This window comes from Furipterus horrens, unplaced genomic scaffold (assembly GCF_987537825.1).
Source record: "Furipterus horrens unplaced genomic scaffold, mFurHor1.1.pri manual_scaffold_1, whole genome shotgun sequence".
Taxonomy (NCBI): domain Eukaryota; kingdom Metazoa; phylum Chordata; class Mammalia; order Chiroptera; family Furipteridae; genus Furipterus; species Furipterus horrens.
The window spans coordinates 164,369,742-164,389,166 of NW_028327171.1; the positions used below are offsets into that span (position 1 = coordinate 164,369,742).

General features: G+C 37.5%; 1 protein-coding gene across 1 annotated transcript in view; it reads right to left on the reverse strand.

The window, feature by feature from the left end:
- ABCB11 (ATP binding cassette subfamily B member 11) overlaps positions 1-19,425 on the reverse strand; it is an 80,309-nt gene that overhangs the window by 22,393 nt on the left and 38,491 nt on the right. The window contains exons 14-18 of the mRNA XM_090280521.1: positions 18,342-18,512; positions 17,684-17,882; positions 16,738-16,813; positions 11,280-11,382; positions 3,495-3,659 (exon numbers count right to left, since the gene is read on the reverse strand). Of these exons, the coding sequence (XP_090136647.1) occupies positions 3,495-3,659; positions 11,280-11,382; positions 16,738-16,813; positions 17,684-17,882; positions 18,342-18,512 (714 nt within the window). The remainder of the gene's footprint in view (positions 1-3,494; positions 3,660-11,279; positions 11,383-16,737; positions 16,814-17,683; positions 17,883-18,341; positions 18,513-19,425) is intronic.

A 19,425-nucleotide genomic window follows, 5' to 3' on the forward strand; every position in this document is an offset into this window, starting at 1 on the left:
TATTTTTCAGAATCTAGTGCAATGGTTTTCTTCTGAGCATGCTCTTTGGCTCTTGGTATTACCCATCTTCTCAGTGTTAAAAAAGAATATTTAAGCTGGTGTATCTCTCCATACCATGCCCCTCTCCTTTCTTGGAGAGTGAATAAAAACTTTACTCTCTAAAAAAAACACACACACAAAAAAAAGAATATTTGAGCCCTGGCTGCTGTGGCTCAGTGGATTGAGCTTCGGCCTGCAAGCCAAGTGTCACTGGTTCTTAAACAATTCGGTGAGGTTGATTTTCCTGTCCCTTATTACAGATGAGAAAACTAAGGCTCAGCAAGGAGAAGCCACTTGCCCAAATGCACACAGAGAGTACAGAGCAAAGAGCTACTACATACAAATCTAGTGCTGACTGACTCCACAGTTCAGGCTTTTTCCCATACAAATTGCTGTGCTTGGAACACTGGGCACATTTTTCAAGTCAAACAGACTCAGGGAATGTGAGTCAGATAAATTATGTTTTACATATATATTGAGGTTTTACTAGACTAGCAATCAGGCTCCTAATAATGTCCAGTCATTTGCTGAGTCCATGTTCCAAACTGTGGTCTCAATACACTAAATGTGAATATTGTGCCCCTTAGATACATCAGAGTGAAAATAGAACAATTAAAAAGCAGGCTATTATCTGACTCATGATTATACCTTATGGGATAAAAACATCATGAATCTACTGATGAATATGTGATAATTATGCCAAGAGACAAACAGAAATCATCTTCTTTACCAGAGAGGAAAAATAGTAGTTTGTTTAGGATCATTCTCTTAGCAAATGTAACCCTGTGAGAATATTAACCATGAGTAGACTTTGGATATCACCAACTAGACCCTGCTACCCTGGTCCTGCAGCCCTTCAGTGAAAAGCTCAATTGCTCCAGCTAAGCATTTCCTAGGATTTCTGCTTGTGATCAGAAGAATCCTAGAATACCCTCACAACCAGTAACCAGTGGGTGCTCTAGTGGGGAAGGGGTTATAACTGAATCATTAAGTTTTTCTGTCTTGGCCATTTCATAGACTGCTAGAGCTGGAAGCTATCTTAGAAATTATATTTCTCAATCCTTCACTTTATAGCTCAGGAGACAGAGGCCCAGGCAAGTGGCATGATGTGAACCCAGGGCATATGACTGGCAAAGTCCAATTATCATGACAGTGAAGGACTCCAGCTAGATTTTAGTAGAAGTTGCTGACTTCTGCACCAAAATAAAAATAAGAATCATCGTAATCAAATAAATGCAGTATTTGGTAAGTAACTGGCAGAGACGGTTTCAGAAGAAATGTCTCCTGACAGGGAAACCAGGACTCTTTCCACAGCAGCTCATATATAAGGCGACTTTGGGTGAGTATATTCCTTACTCTGCTTTTATAAAACAGTAAGAGATGATCAACAAAGATGCTGATCTCCTGGATTTATTTATTTATTTTTTAACAGGGTTACTTTATTTTATTTTATTTTTATTTTATTTTATTTATCTGTTTTTAGAGAGGGGAAAGGAGAAAGAGAGGGAGAGAAACATCACTGTGTGGTTGCCTCTCACATGCCCCCAGCTGGGGGCTGGATGTGCAACGTCGTCATGTGGCCTGACCAGGAATCAAATCAGCGACACTTGGTTCACAGGCTGACACTCAGTCCACTGAGCCACAGCAGCCAGGGCTTCCTGGATTTATTTTAAAAGCAAACACCTTTGTTATAGTCTTGGGTCTTTACAGATTCAACCCCATCCCCTATGCCTTCTACCCCTACATCACTGCTAAGTGTGATGCATTCACAGAGCTTCTTATTACAAGCTCATCAGCTTTATGAGAGCAGGGAGGAACTGTGATGTTCTTGTTCACCATCCTGTTCCCAATACCAGCCACAGGATCTGGTAAACAGTAAGTAATCAATAAAAGTTTGTTAAGCAATGAAATGATGAGTGGATATTTTTGTTTAATGTCTCTCTTCTTCATAGACTTGAAACTCCATTAAGGAAGACACCATGACTGATACTGCATTTCCAAGTTCCTAGCACCATGTCTAGGCGAGATAACAAATATCTGTTCATTGAACAAACAGAAATTTCTATTATTTTAGGATATTGTACTTTCTAGATACTAAGGAATATAAATTAATTATTTAAAAAATTTTCAGCATAAAGGTTTTACATAACCAGAAATTCCATTTACCAGAGGTGAAGGTCCTTGTGTTGCCAATTTTCTCTCTGAAATGAACCTCATTTCCTCATTTACCACAAGGGGTCAGTGTGAAAGTTGAAGCCAGAGGCCCTCCCTACCCGATTGACCTGATTTTGTTTCTTGGCTATCCAGGCCTTTCTGTACAACTCATGCTTGTGGGAACTTTTTTCCTCTCTGGTCAGGAATTCTGAGAGAGGGACAGAAAGAGGGAAGGGAGAAAAGTGGGGAGGGAGAGGGAAAGGGAGTGAGAGAGAGAGAGAGAGAGAGAGAGAGAGAGAGAGAGAGAGAGAGAGAGAGATGGGGGTGTAAAACTGAAGATTCTTACTAAACACTGACAGTGTGGTGCGCTGGAAAATCCTTTAGACTAGGCTTCCGAAAGCTTGATTTACCTTGAACAAGTTAATAAAGTTCTCTAGATTCTAGGTTTGCCTTACTGTTGACCTCACAAGATGTGTGTGTAAGTTTCAACTAAGAGAACTTGATAACATTTTGATAAATAATTTTGCAATGATAAGGTTGCATCAGAACCTGACTCTATAGTCACACTGCCTGAATTTGAATCTTAGATTCACTACTTGCTATCTCAAGTTCTCTATGCCTTGGTTTGCTCCTTTGTCAAATGGGAACAATAGGAATACCTACTGCAGATGGTTATTAAGAGAGTTTAATGAACTGTTATATATAAAGTGCTTAAACAGTATCTAATTAATATTTGTAGTTATTTTTCATTATAGCAATGAAGTCAGGGGCAGAATATCAAAACTTCTATGAAGTGAAAAAAAACTGATTTAATCTTTTCCCATGTCTTATTTTCCTTCTCTGTCCTTTTCCCATTTTCTCTCTACCTCCCAATTTCAGTGATGCCATCGGCAAGAAAGCAGAGACTTATACAACATGCACTAACACCTGCTATTATAGATAAAACTCTGTACCTCAGCTCTTCAGCAAGATCGAAATAGCCCTAAAACCCTTTGTATGACTCAGCAGACCTATCTGCATTCTGATTTGGTTCGCATAGAGGAGGTTTGCCCTCTTCTAACCCTAAATTGGCAGCTGTAGTGCACTTTTTACAGACACGATGCCTCGATGACTGTCCTGCCTGCCCCTATGGCAGTGCTTAGCTTCGCCTTCCCACCTTCTGTGTGATGGAATACGGGAGGCATTTTTAACCTTTAGAGATGAGGAAAAAAACTAAATACACTAAAGAGCCGATCTATCACTATCCACTGAGAGAAGGACAAACGGTGAGGAGAATAAAGCTAGTCCAGCAGTGTGCTTACCCCAAGAATCTGGCTGAATAAAAAGGCATAGAGGGGTGTGACTGCCCCATTGACAGCTGCACCCACAGACCCAACCAGCATGTAGGGCCATTCTGGAGCATTGAGTTTCAGAATCCTCCTAACTGGGGCAGCTTCAATTTCTTCTTCCACAGGAAGGTTCTTGTCCTTGAGGGGAGAGAGGGTGAGATTAATCATCCAAATGTACACACAGGCATTTTTTCATATAATTTTTTTTAATGCAGCAGAGCCTTTGGCATCCACAGATGTAAGAGTCATGGTTTGATTGGTTACGAATGGCCTGAAAGATCTATAAGGGGTGGCAAGTTGTTATTTTGTGAGGAATGTTTTTGAATTTCTTGCGACCATGCTGTCACTAGAAGAGAGGAGCCTAGAGATGCCACTCATCTGAAAGTGAGATTCCAGGTCTCACTTCACAGTATCATATGTAGTGACTCACAGTGAGTAATAAACATGTTGTATCTGTAAGAAAAATAAACCCCTGATTTAAAAAATTAATTGTATTTTAGTAGTATTTACATATTTTAGGACATGGGAAATTTTCAAGGTATGTCAAAGCTCCTAAGGCAAGCCAGGGTATCTGAAATGAGGCAAAATAATGTTAAAAATTTGCGAAGTGGTGTCAGCAATTATCATTTACATGTTCTCTGTAAAATTTTTCTTAATTACTTAATGCTCAAGAATAAATTGAGATCTATTTAGATTTCTAAACTTCACATTTTCTTTACAAGGAGAGAAAATTATTTCAATATTTCCTTATCCCGATCTCTTTATTTGCCATTAAAGTGTCAGAGCCAGCAAATTTTTATCTTCTTTAAGGAAAATATTATATTCAGAACCTCATTTTTACCTTCAGTTTTCCTTGCTATAGATATTACTCAGTGCTTTGTCTTTAGCCCATCTATTCAATAACTTTTAAATTTATTACCCACTTTATTTGAGAAAAGACTTTAGGTGGCTTATATAGACCTGTAATAACTTTTTATATTTTTCTATTAGAATATACTAAAATATTCATAGGAAATTGACTACAAAGCTATTAATTAGTGTTCTCTGTCATTAACATGTAGTAATTTACCCTTTTTGTAGCTGAATGTCAGGAACATATAACAGCAAGGAATTCAAGTGCTTTTCTTTTGCTTATTAAAAAAGACTGTATTACCAATTCAATTTAAATAAAATCCTGTATCATGTCTATGTTATTATAGTTGCAAACCAAATATGATGGAGGAAGGCAGCTTAGCTGGAGATGGATGTGTTACTGCCTTCATTTTAAGTTCTCTCTTAGCCTGCCCTCAACATTTGCACTTGTCATTACTACTCACTCATGCAGAAATCCTTCTGTTCAGTGATTTTATATCTGACAGCTTACTTACTCTAGGAATCAATGTCAGAGAAAGTCTAGGAAAGCTGAGTGGAATAGGTGTAAAAAGAATTGGATTATTGGTTGAGCTCCATACAGCCAACAATGGAATATATCACCGAGCACTTGAGCTCTTTGGGTCTCAGTTACCTGATCCTCAAAATGAGAGATTTGGACTAAGTTGTTTGGAGGTGACGATTCTTTATGGGTCTCTCATGTTTCTGCACATATTGTGAACAAAAGCATTGACTGCCTTCGTTCAGACTATTTTTTCAAGGACGTTTGTATAGCAATAGCCTTGGAAGACACAGATGTTGTCTCCATCCCAAGAAAAGGGCAGATGTGCTTACTACCTATTATAAGAGTTAGGCTCCTCAAGCCTGGGATTCCTCTCCTATAACACACCTTCCTTGCATGGGTATCAGCTGGCCCTCTTTGCATCAATTTATGAAAAGTGGGGGTTGGGCAGGGGAATCGATGTAAATGCTGAACTCTGGCTACTGATATTACTTTAACAAAATCTTTTGTCTCTAACTCAGGGCTGTCATGTAATCTGCCACCATCCATGAAATTATGTCAGGCTAACTTGATAACTTGCAATAGAGTAAAATATCAGGCCCTTTACAGCTCTCACCAGTGATTGGTGTCCAGATTTGGATGCATTTGGATGCATACTCAACTCATGTGGATCTATGATTAAATATACAGATTCCTGTGTCCTGTCACCAGAAGTTCTAATTTAGTAAGCTTTAGTAAGTAGTAAATAGTATGAATCTCTATGTTAAAAAATTCTCTTCAGGCCATGGCCAGGTGGCTCAGTTGGTTGGAGCAATGTTCCATGCACCAAAAGGTTGTGGATTCGATTCCCCATTGGGGTCCATGTGGGAGGCAACGATCGATGTTTCTCATTGACATCAATGTTTCTCTCTCTCTCTCTCAAATCAGTAAACATATCCTCGGTGAGGATTTTAAAAAATACTCCTCAGGTAACTTGGTGACACAGCCCACTTTGTGACATCTTCAGCAGTACTGTTTATAAGCTCCAAGACCCCTAAATGTCTGGGATTCCATGATTATACATTTTGAAAGTGTCAGCATGAACATTAAACTCCACCTTTCCAGAGGAGGTCCATACATGGCCTTACATGACAGACATTTCTCTGGCTTTTTGATACCTGAAGGTATTCCTAACCCTAAGACAGTTAAAAGCAATATGAAGTAACTTTGCCCAGTAGCACTCATTCCAAGATAAACTAACAAAGCAAAACTTAATTAATTTGAATAGTTTTGTCCATGTTTACTAAACATTTGACTTTAAAGGAAACTGTTCCTTAATCACCAAAATGATATGATTATCAAGACTAAATGATGCAAAAACCGAGAACTCTGTCGCTGAGAGATTGACTTTTGATTGACTTTGATTTGATATAGCTAAAAGCATAGTAGAAGAATAAAAGAAAAAATATAACTAAGATCATTATGTACACAATGTTTTTGTCTGGTTTTGTAAAGGTAATGACAAATTTACACATTCAAAGAAAGCTAAAGATGAAGAAAGGAAAGATGAATACGTTCATGGCAAATCAGTAACTCAAAGAGAGAGAAAGTTTTAAAAATTTATGTTTCCTCACTTCAGATTTTCTGCCTCTATTGTAGCAATGTCAAATTGCTCATTTGCTCATCAAATGTAAAGAAGTATCCTATCCTGCCAGCAACTCCAGTACGTAGAGAAGGACAGCTGCTCTCATTCATCCCTGCATCCCTAACACAATACCTGGCATATAATAGATGTGTAATTGATGTTCATTAGATGAAAGAAGGAATAAAGCCCATGGTATATACATGCAATAAAACACTTATTTTTTTAAAAAATACTGATTGTTTATCTATCATCTTGATAGTCAAATACGAGACATTGGGCTTTTCCGTTTCCTTCCTTCCATCTCCTTATATAGGTTAGATGAAAATATAACTGCCTACTTAAATTTTATGTCCTTCTTTCCATACTTTGTTTCAGTGATTTCTGCATAGGGCCTCCTGCCTCGATAATAACTTTAAGATTTGATAATAATAAGTGATAACTATGACAAGCAGAGATTCTTCAAATGAATAAATACTGATAGTCAATTTTATAGGTCCTGTCTCTGTCATACCTTTTAACCAAATGCCTAAACCCTATACTATGTTAACTATGATGCAGTGATGGGTTTCTAATATTTAAAACTTTAGGGGAACAGGATTTCACAACCCCAAAATAAGCCTCTTTGGCATAAGAATTATTTTAGGTTGATTATTTTTAAGACACACAAGATTTAGGAACACCTTCCTACCTCCTCCTTAATTGCCTAAAAGAATTTAAATAATACTGCAATGAACATAGGGATGCATATATTCTTTCGATTTAGCATTTCAGGTTCCTTCAGATAAATTCCCAGAAGTGGAATTGCTGGGTCATAAGGCAGTACCATTTTTATTTTTTTGAGGAAATTCCATACTGCTTTTCACAGTGGCTGCACCAGTCTGTTTTCCCACCAATAGTGCAAAAGTGTTCCCCTTTCTCCACATCCACATCAGCAATTGTTTGTTGATTTATTGATTATAGCAATTCTGGCAGGTGTGAGGTAATATTTCATTGTGGTGTTAATTTGCACTTTTCTGATGATTAGCAGCCTAAGTGTCTATCAGTAGATGAGTGGATAAGACTACTATGGAACCTTTACCTAATGGAGTACTACTCAGCCATAAAAAAAGAAGGAAAATGTTGCCTTTTGCAACAGCATGAATGGACCTGGAGAACATTATACTAAGTAAAATAAACCAGTCAGAAAGACAAATACCATATAATTTCACTCATATGTGGAATCTAATGAACAAACTGAACTAACAAGCAAAACAGAAACATTCATGGATAGAGAGCAGGCTGACATCTCTGGGCAGGGGGGAATTGGGAGGGGTGGGATTGAGCAAAAAAGAATAAGAATTCATGAACACAGACAACAGTGAGGTGATTGCAGGGGGAGGGGTAGGCGGAGATGGAAGAGCATATAAAGGAATTAGTGGTAATAGAAAAATACAATAAAAAATAAATAAACCATTAAAATTTAAAGAAAAAGAATTTAGATAGAGGGCCTGTTCCAGGAAGGGAGCTATCACCAGAGATCAGTACAAAGAATGTGAGCTCAGAGTCGTAAACTGAGGGGAATTTAGCAAAACCTGCTTATTTTAAATTCTCTCTGTGTCCATTTGTGCACTGCCTAGCAAACATTTGCTTTTCCTATCTTCCTGTGAATTGTTTTCCTACCATTTGAAGTCCCAGACCTCTACCCACTTCCCTAGCTCTGGAAGACATATAAGCCTCAATTGCCTGATTGTCTTTAGGCCTCATAGTCTTATGGAGACCCCATATGTCAATTTAATTCTTCGACAAAGCCTGAAGAACCAAAAGGTGTAGGGATAAACTTTTTTCATATATACAGGGGTGGGCAGAAGTAGACTTACAGTTGTGAGAATATGAAACAGTTTATTCTTGTATTATTTATTAATTATATTATTTATTATTATTATTATAACCTACTTTTGCCCACCCCTGTATTCTACCTTGTCTTCTCATTTCCCTGGAGGAGATGCCTAGATATCAGAGACTGAAACCTCTAGCTTGCAGGTTTTCCCTAATCCTAAACTGAATTTTATCAGCATTGTCACTAAGATCAGACCCCATTGCTGGGAGCCAGAAGTATAGCTTGGAGAGTGAACAGAAATGGGCTGTAGTCTCTGCTCTGTGCCCAGCTAACTATGAGACTTACCAAACTCTCTTCTAAGTTCTCAGTGTCAAAACTCTAAGAGACCACAAGGTGTAGTAACTTCTTTATGTAATTAAACCTTTTGCCTTGCAACATATAGAACATTTCCCCATGAACAGAAGGTTAAGGTTAGAGCTTCTGAAAAGGAAGAATTTCACCAGTGCTTGAACTAGCAGAATTTAGTTAACTATTAAAATACTTAAAAATATACTTGAGATTAGAATAACCCAAATATTTAAAATACTTTAAAATTTACTGGGATTAGAAATTCCTCAAGTTAAAATTTATTAACTCTAATTCCACAGTTTCCTTCATAAAAAATACTTGATATTTTTAAACCTAAAAGATTTTAATATGATTATCATACAAGGAAGCAGTATTAGTAGAGGTATAAAATCTTCTCCTTTCGGAGCTTTAGCTTCCCCATCATTTTTTTCCTCCTTCTTTTTTCTCCCTTCACTAGAGAGAGAATATAAAGTGACTCTTTTAAAAATTATACCGGTTAGCATTTAATTGAGTTTAATTGTTCCATTCTCATTTACAATACTAATGAGTAGACTATTATGTGGAACATTTTTATATCTTTGAAATGAATCTGTTTTTGATCTGTTTCCTTTTATTGAAATAAATCTCTTTGGAGTTTTCCCGGCATCATAAGAAGGCCACAGGAATCTGATACCCAGGGAACCTGATTGTTCTCTGAAACTGTGCTGGGCCATCTACCAGTTTCAACAACAGCAACAGCAAAATCGGGTTTTCTTCTTCTTCTTCTTAATTCTCTTGTTTTTATTGTCAAAGGTTTGCCCAGAGGTGGGGTAAAATATAAAAATGTACAAATTAAATATGAACGGTGCTGCTATGTTTGAAATTTCAACATCGTGTTGGTTCTTTCTCCCTTGAATATCTGTTAAACCTTACATAATGTTGCTTGTAGTTATTAGTGGCAGCACCATGAACGTCAGTGAAATACCTATTTCTATTGCAGAACTAGAGGAGGACTTGAGTCCTTCCTGGCAAAATGCAGGAAGGAATCATGCTTGCTAAATCTTTTCTCTCACTGTGATCCATTCTGCTGCTCCTGAGAAAAAGTGTTCATCTATGAAAATTACTTAAGTCAACTCTGTTAGGTAGCAAGACCTCTGTTTATCCATTATTAATGCATTGAAACCAAAAGAGAACCTTAAAAATTCTTCTTTGTCGTTGTGAACCAATGCTTGTGATCACTGCCAAAATGAATTCTCATATTATAATTTTTAAAGACAATTTGAAATTACATCATGTATAATAAATGTGCTTATAATTAAAATATTCTCTAACTTATTTCCTTTGATAAATATTGTGTTTTAGGCTATATTTTAATTTTTTAATACTAGCTTTAGAATCTTCCTACTAGGTGCAGGGCACCAGCTGAGGCACCCAAGTTGATGCCTCACAAATAATATATAGTTCCTAACTTTAAGAAGCTTATAATTTAGTAAGGAGATAAGATAACATGACCTCAAATGAAGTTCAATAATAAAATTGCCATGAGAAGAGTCAAGTGAAGAGTAATGGGGGGTCAAATGTGAGAGTGTCAGGGTTGAAGAATAAAGTGCAATGATTAAGAAAGGCTTTAAGGAGGAGGATGGTCACTTTCTATGAAAGTTAGTGCCCACAACAACTTCGGACGCATGCATCCTGATGAAGAGAGTTTTATATTGTTATATGTGTTGATTCCTCTCCTATCTCTTTCATGTTTGTGTTGTTCTGAATTATGTTAAAATTAATAGTATTGATTAGTTAGCTCAGATGGTAACTAGGCTCATCACAGGGGTACTTTTGTAAGGTATAGAAATATCAAATCACTATGATGTACATCTGAAACTAATAACGTATGTCAATTATTTGTCAATTTTAAAAAATTGTGATTACTTGTATAAGGCTGGCCTCATCAAATATCTTGTTGATCAAACACTTTTGCCAAGGTTATTACAATTTAAGAAACAGATTGAAATTTTTGGGGAAAAGAGTTTTTAAATAATCTTAAAAATTATTAAAGAATATCTACATAATCAAATAATCTGCTAAGTACATGTAATTTGCCTATGTTTATAAAAATGGTACATTTAAGAACTATTAATTAACCTTAATAGTCCAGTTTTAGTTACCATGTATTCTTTTTTTTTAAATATTTTTTAATTTATTTATAGAGAGAGGGGAAGGGAGGGAGAAAGAGAAGGAGAGAAACATCAATGTGCGAGGGAAACATCCATCAGTTGCCTCTCACACGCCCCTACCCAGGGACCTGGTCCACAACCCAGACATGTGCCCTGACTGGGAATCAAACTGGCAACCTTTTGGTTCACAGGTTGGTGCTCAATCCACAGAGCCACACCGGCCAGGGCACCATGTATTCTTAAAAGTGATTAATTAACCTTTGTTTCTCTAAAAAGATTGTATAAAATTTAGAGTTTCCATCAGGTCCTAATGTGTTCCTCCGTTTAGTTTGACTTACTGAAATATTACTAATATAGGCCTTGAAAACTCATATTCTAGGTTTAAAGGGCATATGATAGTCCCCAGGAGAGACTTCTTCCATTCCCTCATGAGCAGTTGGTTACTGACCTTTCTGTCTTCTTCATAAGTAGATTTATGATCTACAACAGCTAATGGAGGCTCATGTACCAAGTAAGAAAGCTGAGACTTGGAGCGTTGCCGGATGGAAGCTCTGTAAATGAAAAGGTGAAAGAGTCTGCGGATTGTGGGTAGGTTGGAACAGGACTCAGCTGGTATCCAAGTTTACAACACGTGTCAAATACAGAAATGCTTGCCAGGTCACACCATAACTAGATAAGGGAACTTTCTGGTTAGACTTGACAGAGCTATTCTTAGGGCAGATCTAATCAGTGGAGCTGCTCTGGGTCCCAGGCTAGACCTTGATCCAGGAGGGAGAAAGAAAAGGGGGTAAAGCCTTAATAGTTAACCAGAAAAAGGTGTAAGACTCTAATCCATTCCAAATCTACATGGTTCTGCTAATTGCTATAATGGCAATGATCCATTGCCTTCACTTCCCTTATGGTTGTAAGTTATAGGGTTGATCTCTCTCTCTCTCTTCTCTCTCCCCACCATATGTTTACTTTAAAGTAATACCACCTGGGTATAAATGAGCTAGTGGGAGGAAATAGAACCCCTGGTGCTATATGTCACCCAGGAGGATGCATTTAGTCAACAAACATCTTATTAAAATATAAATTAGCTTGATGTGTTCATTGATTCATTCAACAGAAGTTTATGGGGCAACTACAATATGCAAACCAATTCTGGGTAATGTGGGATCAGTCAATCATAGGCTCCTCCCTCAAGGAGCTTAAATCTCATTGAAGAGCAACACATATACACCCAATCCTGATATAAGGAAGAATGGGCTAAGTACTATAAGACAGGTTTGAATAAAGAGTATGGAAATTTAAAAGAAAAAGAAATATATGGCAGGTGTTACCATGAAAGGCTTCTTGGAACAGGTGACTAATGAAGAAATTAGATTTTTATAGGCTAGAAGGGAAAGCATTTCTGAATGAGAGAACAGTGTAAATGGAAGCATGAAGAGAGGAGAGAACAGAAACACTCATTATATATTCTTAGGACAGATATAGGAAATGATTGGTTCGGGTTGTTTTGTTTTGCTTTCCTGAGATTTCTGGGAAGGAGACTCCTACTCTGCTCTAGGTTAAACTTGAAAATATGTAGTAGTGGGAGCTGTTGGCAATTACATTGAAACTCTTAAGGAAAGAAGCTTCCTGAAAAATAAAGCCAATAGTGAGGAAAAAACATAGAAGAATGGAGAAGAGGAGAGAGACTTGAACATGTCTTTGAAGCCCCAGCCTTGCCTGAAGCCGAAGTATCCAACAAGGGCTATTTAATTCTATCAACTGATTCTCTCCTTTTAAAGGTTAAAGCAAGTTGGGTTAGGTTTTCATTCATTTGCAAACAGTCTTCAATGATAAAGGCAATGCTGAAGACTGGAGAGGAGGGAAGCTTCCTTGTTGAAGCACTTAATTGGAACTAATAATGGTGTAAAGAAAGAGATGTTAGGGGTGAAGAGACCTACATGGAATGCTTAGTGCAATCTATATGGAACCATTCACAAGTCTCTATTATTTGTATCTAGATAAAATTGGACTAAAACAAACATCAGGGTGGTGCCTGCGCAGTATATATGTCATCTAGCCTTCTTGTGCAGGCAGTAACTCATCGACCTAATTACTCTAATTTGTTACTTGTTCTGTGAATGGTACCGCCATTCTTGAGTCACCCAGGTTCAACCAAGTGCCTTTATCTCAAGTCCTCCCTCTTCCTCACTCTTGCATAATCAAACTCTTGCCAAACCTCATTATGAACAGACATGAAACAACTCCTCACCCCTACTGCCTGCTATCAAACTGGCTTTTTCTGGGATACTCCATTTCCCTCCCACCTGACCTGAAGCTCTACAGGAATAGAGTAATTTACTTGGGTGAGGTAATTAAGGTGGAGCTGTGTTCTCCAGAAAGTGTAAGGAATAGACAGGTGTCACCTGGAGAGCGCAGAGTGCATGATAGGGTTGAGACTTAAGGTCATGGGGCTGAAATAAAACTCAGAGCATTAGAGTCATGTAGGAGTATATGGAAAGAAGGTGTCAAAATATGGTTGACTACTTCTCAGTTCTGAGCATGGACAGACCTCTATCTTTGTCCCCTCAGATTTCTTCTCTTTAATCTTACATTTCTTAAGTCTCTCTTCCTATCCTCCAAATCATTCCACATATCTATGATAGGCTGTCCCAATGACAGAGCTTGTTCCCCATCTGGTTTACCATAAACACCAGAGGTATAATTCTCTCTTGCTTCTTTCCAGAAACCTGCATCTACCATGCCCTTTCTCAGAAAGCTGCTTTATCACTTCCAACTGCAAATAAAAACAGCTAATTTGGGGAATAAATGCTTACTCTCTCTCAACATTATTATTTGGGAAATTAATTACTATTATTCATTAAATTGTTCTTGAACCCTAAAATATATAACTAAAGAGAGATCTAGCCTTCAGAAAGACTGTAGGCAAGGAAATAAGATATAAATTTACATTTCACTTAATCACCTTTTAGCAAAATAAAAAAAAAAATCTGTCAGCATACTCAATGAGGCATTCTTAACCATCCTCTCTCAAAAGTATAAATCTTTCTCTGCAGGAGGTTAATAGCTGCTTTCTGTATATAGACTGCATTTCTGGATTTCTTATCTTAGTCACCAAAATGTAAAATTTGTGAGAACAAATGGTCAAATAGGAAATATTTGGATGTATTAAAAAGTTTATCTAGTTCTAAAAATAAACTATAAGTGAACTACTTTAGAACAGGTAAAATTTGGTTCATCTGAAAAATTAAGAAAGTATGTATTTTCTTGTCAACATGAAATACTGCTCCTCTTTACAACATTTAATCTAGTGAACAAAAGAGATGCCTAGTACTTCCGACCAAGATGGAGGCCTAATCCGACACATTCAGTCTCCCTCCACAACTAAGAAGGAATACAACTACTGCAAAACCAGAAACAAGCAGAAGTTCCAGAAAATAAAGCTACATGGAAGTCCAACATATGAAGTTATAAAAAAGTGGTGGTCATCTAAATGGGTAGGAGGGGCAAAGCCAGGGCAGAGAGATCCAGCTGTGCTGGCAGTGGCAGCTGCAGTGACGGCGGCGGGACAGCAGTAAGCACAGACACCAATATTTAAGGGGAGGTGAAAAATGCCTGGGGAGCACCCCTGGCTGCAGACCAAACCTGTCAGTTCACAACTCCAAAGCCAGGGAAGGCAGATGCTCATTGCTTTGGACTGGGAGGGCTGGAGGGCATAGGGATGAAGGAGGAGGCTTCTGGTCTCTCAGCAGAGAGTGAACAGCAGGAATTCATCTTGGACCCCCGCCCTCACAAAAAATGCCACAGTGTGGTGAGAAGGGTCTCCCAGTAGTGACAAGTGCATGGGGCTCCACCCTCTATAGCATAGGAAGTGTGACAGCCCTGCCCAGGAAGCAAAGCTAAACACAAAACTGTCAGGATGGCATAAATCATGATAGAGATCCCAATAACACAGCTGACCAGACAGCAAATATCTAATCTAATGGATCAGCAGATAGGAAATCTTTCTGAGGCACAGTTCAGAGCTTTGGTTATACGAATGCTTATAGACTTAACAACAGATCTTAAACAAGACAGGGAAGGAATGAAAGCTAGTCCTGCTGAAATGAACAAAAACACATACGAAACTATTGGTAAGGGAAAGAAAACCAGGGATCAAATCAACAAATCGGAACATAGGGAAGGAACAAACAGTCAACCAGTGCAGAAAGAGGAAATGAAAAGTGAGAAAAATGAGGAGAGACTCAGAAACCTATGGGACAGCTATAAGCGAGCCAACATCTGAATCATAGGGTTGCCAGAAAGTGAAGAAGAACAACTAGAAATTGAAAAAGTATGTGAAAAAATAATGAAGCAGAAATTTTCTAACTTATGAAAGGAAATAGACTTACAGGTCAAGGAAGCACAGAGAGTTCCAGAACAACTGGACCCAGGGAGAACCACACCAAGACACATTATGATCAAAATGTTGAAAATTAAGGATAAAGAGATAATCTTAAAATCAGCAAGAGAGAAGAAGAGAATTATGTACAAAGGGGCCCCAATAAGACTATCAGCTGATTTCTCAAAAGAAACTCTGCAGGCAAGAAGGGACTGGCAAGAAATATTCAAAGGAATGAAAAGCAAAAACCTATAACCATGATTACTCTCTCCAGTTAAGCTGTCATTCAGAATAGAAGGGCAGAGAAAGTTCTTCTAGGACAAAGTAAAACTGAAGGAGTTCATCAGATCCAAACCACTGTTATATGAAATGTTAAAGGGACTTGTTTAGGAGAAAGAAGATCAAAACTATGAACATTAAAGTGAAAACTGTATCACAACCAACAACAACAGAAGCTAGGGAATCAAAACAAAGGCAAACTAAGTAGGCAATGAGAGTGGGAAAAGAATTATAGGTATGGGGAACATTTTGGGGAGGAGGTCAGCAAGGAGTGGGGAGGGGGAAAAGGAGGGAGATGGTACAGGAATTAAGAAGCATAGTAGAAGGGAGTGGAGTAGACAGGAAGATGTTGAGAAAACTATATGCACAACCAATGGGCATGGACTAAGGGGGGGGGACAACTGATGGGAAAATGGGTCACTGAGTAGAGGGGAACAACGGGAAAAGAAATTGGGACAACTGTAACAGCGTAATCAATAAAGCATATAAAAAATAAAATAAATTGATTTCAAAAAAGAAAAAATCTGTAATGACATTTTCATGAGTATACAATATTCCTGAGCAGAATTCTTCTTAACTCAAAGTTTTTAAATGTAAAAAGATCTAGCTCATTAAAACTTTTAAACCAGCATGAAAGACTAAAATTTAGTTTTTCTAATAAACATACTCCAAAAAAACTGTTTTGAGAATGAATATCCATATTGTCATCCATAGAAAAATATAGATAAACTTTAAAAAAAAGAGGAAAAGAAAAGAAACAGTTGATGTTTAGGAAAATCCTCTTTAAACATTAGAAAATACGTTTCTTATTTCATCTAAGTAAAGCATGATATGGCTTCAGATGGGTTATTCTGGAAGAAGAAATATTTGATTTCAGTTGCAACTCAGTAGGTTAAAGAATAGAGCTAAAGAAATGAATTTAACCTCCATACCACAGTTAGCTTTGAGGGGAAAGACTAAACACATATTTTTTTAAATCCCCTTTCTAAAGTCAATAAACAACATTTTAACTGTAGAGCTTTTCTACCATGACCCTACCCTCAGTAAGATGAGAAGCTAAAGTTAAACAAAAAAGTCCCATGAATCAGAAACAGGAATATCAATATGGAAACCAAGGATTCATTTGCATGTTGTTATTACACAAAATCTGGGGTTCTGCTTAGGGCTCTCCTGGTAATACCTGAAATATTGTTGCTGCAGAAAGCTCCTAAAAATATTTTAAAACCTTAAACTCTGCCCCATAGCTTGAACTTACCTTAAACTATCCCGGTAGCTCCCTCTACTGAAGGTCTGCTTGCTCTCAAGTAAAGCACCTTCAGTGTCATCTTTTCCTATAAACACAGCATGAGGGATTCCTTAGTGCACGCAATAAGCAGAACCATATCAAAATAATAGTATTTACTATGCTTGCCTAGCATATCATTACTACGTCTGAAGCTAAATATTCTATTAACTTTATTGCAATAAGGAGCACTTGTCCAGCACATTCTAACAAAAATGTTTCAAAATACTCAGCAATATTCAATCTTTAGAACTGTATATATATATAGTACACTATGTGTTATCACCACAGAAATAGATATCTTATAGCATTAATCATAACAACTTGAGGGAAGCGCACTAACAGAATGAGAAAAATTATAGACTCATCAATTTTTTAAATGACTTCAGAATAAATCACACATGTTAAATGTGTACAGTTACATGCAATTACAGACTATACAGTTATACTCAGTGGAATTCAAAAATTGATATGTGATGTGGTATAGAAAGTGTGAATAGTTGATTGATGTAGATTGGGATAAACCACCAAATCTGAAAATTCAGATTGAAAAAGAGAAGGTGCACCATGTTCTAAGCATCTCTTTATATTAATTATTGATTAATTCACTCAACCAACAAGAATAGAGCTCCTGTTGTGTGTAGGACACTATAGGAAGCCTCTCTTATTTGCAAAGTTTGGGGGAGAAGAAAGGGGGTGAAGTTGCAAAGTTCCACAAAACTGGGTTTTAGCTCTATGACTTGATCAAGTAATTGAACCTCCTGAACTCCTGTTCTTTCCTTGATCATTTATATAATGTCTCCAAGGGCTTTGGGAAGAACAAATAAGACAGTTTATGTTAAAGTACATAGAAACACATAAAGCATTAATATGTTAACTATTTAATATAATGTATAAGCATAAAGAAAAAGACACTTGCCCTTTATCCCTTCTTCATTAAGGGTTTTATCTTGACTTTGCAAAGTCACTAGAGTGAAGTAAACTCCTTTTCTTTCCAACAATTCTTCATGTGTGCCTCTTTCCACTGCTGTACCATGTTCAAAACCAATAATAACATCTGCAGCTCTAACTGTGGACAGGCGGTGAGCGACGGAAATGATTGTATGCCCATGCTGAATCTGTAACAATAGACAGTGCATCATTAAATGAGACTGTAAGACAGAGCTGACATTGACCTTTGGGTCCTCTCAGAATCTACAAGTAAGTCATGGTTTTGGTCACTCGAAAAATCCTTAAATAGACTTTAGAAATGGCCCATACACTCTCATTTTCCTGTTCCAGTTGCTGCAATTAATCAACAGCTAAAAACAAAAAAGAAAATTTAAAACTCATGTGTTTTAAGTTAGACATAACCTGATTTTAAATTACACATGTGCAACTTTCAGAAGCAAATCCTAAGTGTCTTCTGTTCAAGTCTGAGGAACATTGTAGTCAATCGGTGTTTTCTAAACAGTCAGATTGGATATGATACATGTAGCATCTCTCTCTGTCTCTCTCTTCCCCCTCTCAACAAGTAGCCTTTTTTAAAGCAGCACAAACATTTCCACATGTAAAATAAACTCAGACTTTCAACAAACCTTACTCAGTGCCTCCTGCACCATAGCTTCACTCTCGTTGTCTAGCGCTGAGGTGGCCATGTCCAGAAGCAGGATCTTGGGGTTTCGGACAAGGGCTCTGGCAATGGCCACTCTTTGTTTCTGGCCACCACTCATCTGGCCTCCTCCTTCTCCAACAAGAGTGTCAAATTTCTGGGAAGAAAGTGACACTAGTCAGAACAAGGAAGAATTTGATAACTCCTGACAGTAATCCATCATGAGGTCCTTTCTAGCTTCCTCCTCAAGCATGAATTTACAGAGGTCCAACTTTTACTAAAATACCCTTTCCTGAAACAGGTTATTATCTCATCAATATTTGTGTGTAAGATAAATAAATAGATTTATTCTTTTATTGCAAGTTTCACTGGCTGTATACATGTTTCTGTTTAGTTCAACCTCAACTAAAAGTTGATAAGCATCCTGAAAATTTATTGTAGAGGATTAAAACACGTATCAAATCCTGTCTTTTTTTTTTTCTAGCTAGACAACACAGAAAACACAATACTAAAGCTGTTTTAGTATTGTGAGTGAAACACCAAACTACCTTAATAATTACGATCATCAACAGCAAATAGTTACTGAGCATCTTGTGTATGTAGCATTATGTTGGAACCTCACAACAAAGCACTGATGTCAGACTCTTGCATATTACTTGTCAGCATGAGTTGAGCACCCACCAAATATAAAGAAAGCATAGAGCTGAGCTCTTTACACATTATCTTATTTAGTCCTCACAGATGCCCCACGAGGTAGGTACTGCTATTCTCTTCAGTTGTTGGATAGGAAATGCTGAGGTGTAAGGGGGTAATGTAACTCCCCCAAGTTCATAAAGCTTGCAAGTGGAGAAGCTAGGATTTGTATGAAGGCAGTCTGATGCTACAGCTTTATACTCTTTAACCACTAGACTATATTATATTCACAGCTGTAATCCTATTCATACATGAAGTCAGAAGGTTGGCTAAAAAGTGTTTTAGAGGGGGGAAACGGGGGTGGAAATGGGGGATGTTATGAGGGCTAAATATATATAAAGTGCTTAGAACAATGCCTGGTTTGTAGTAAGCACTAT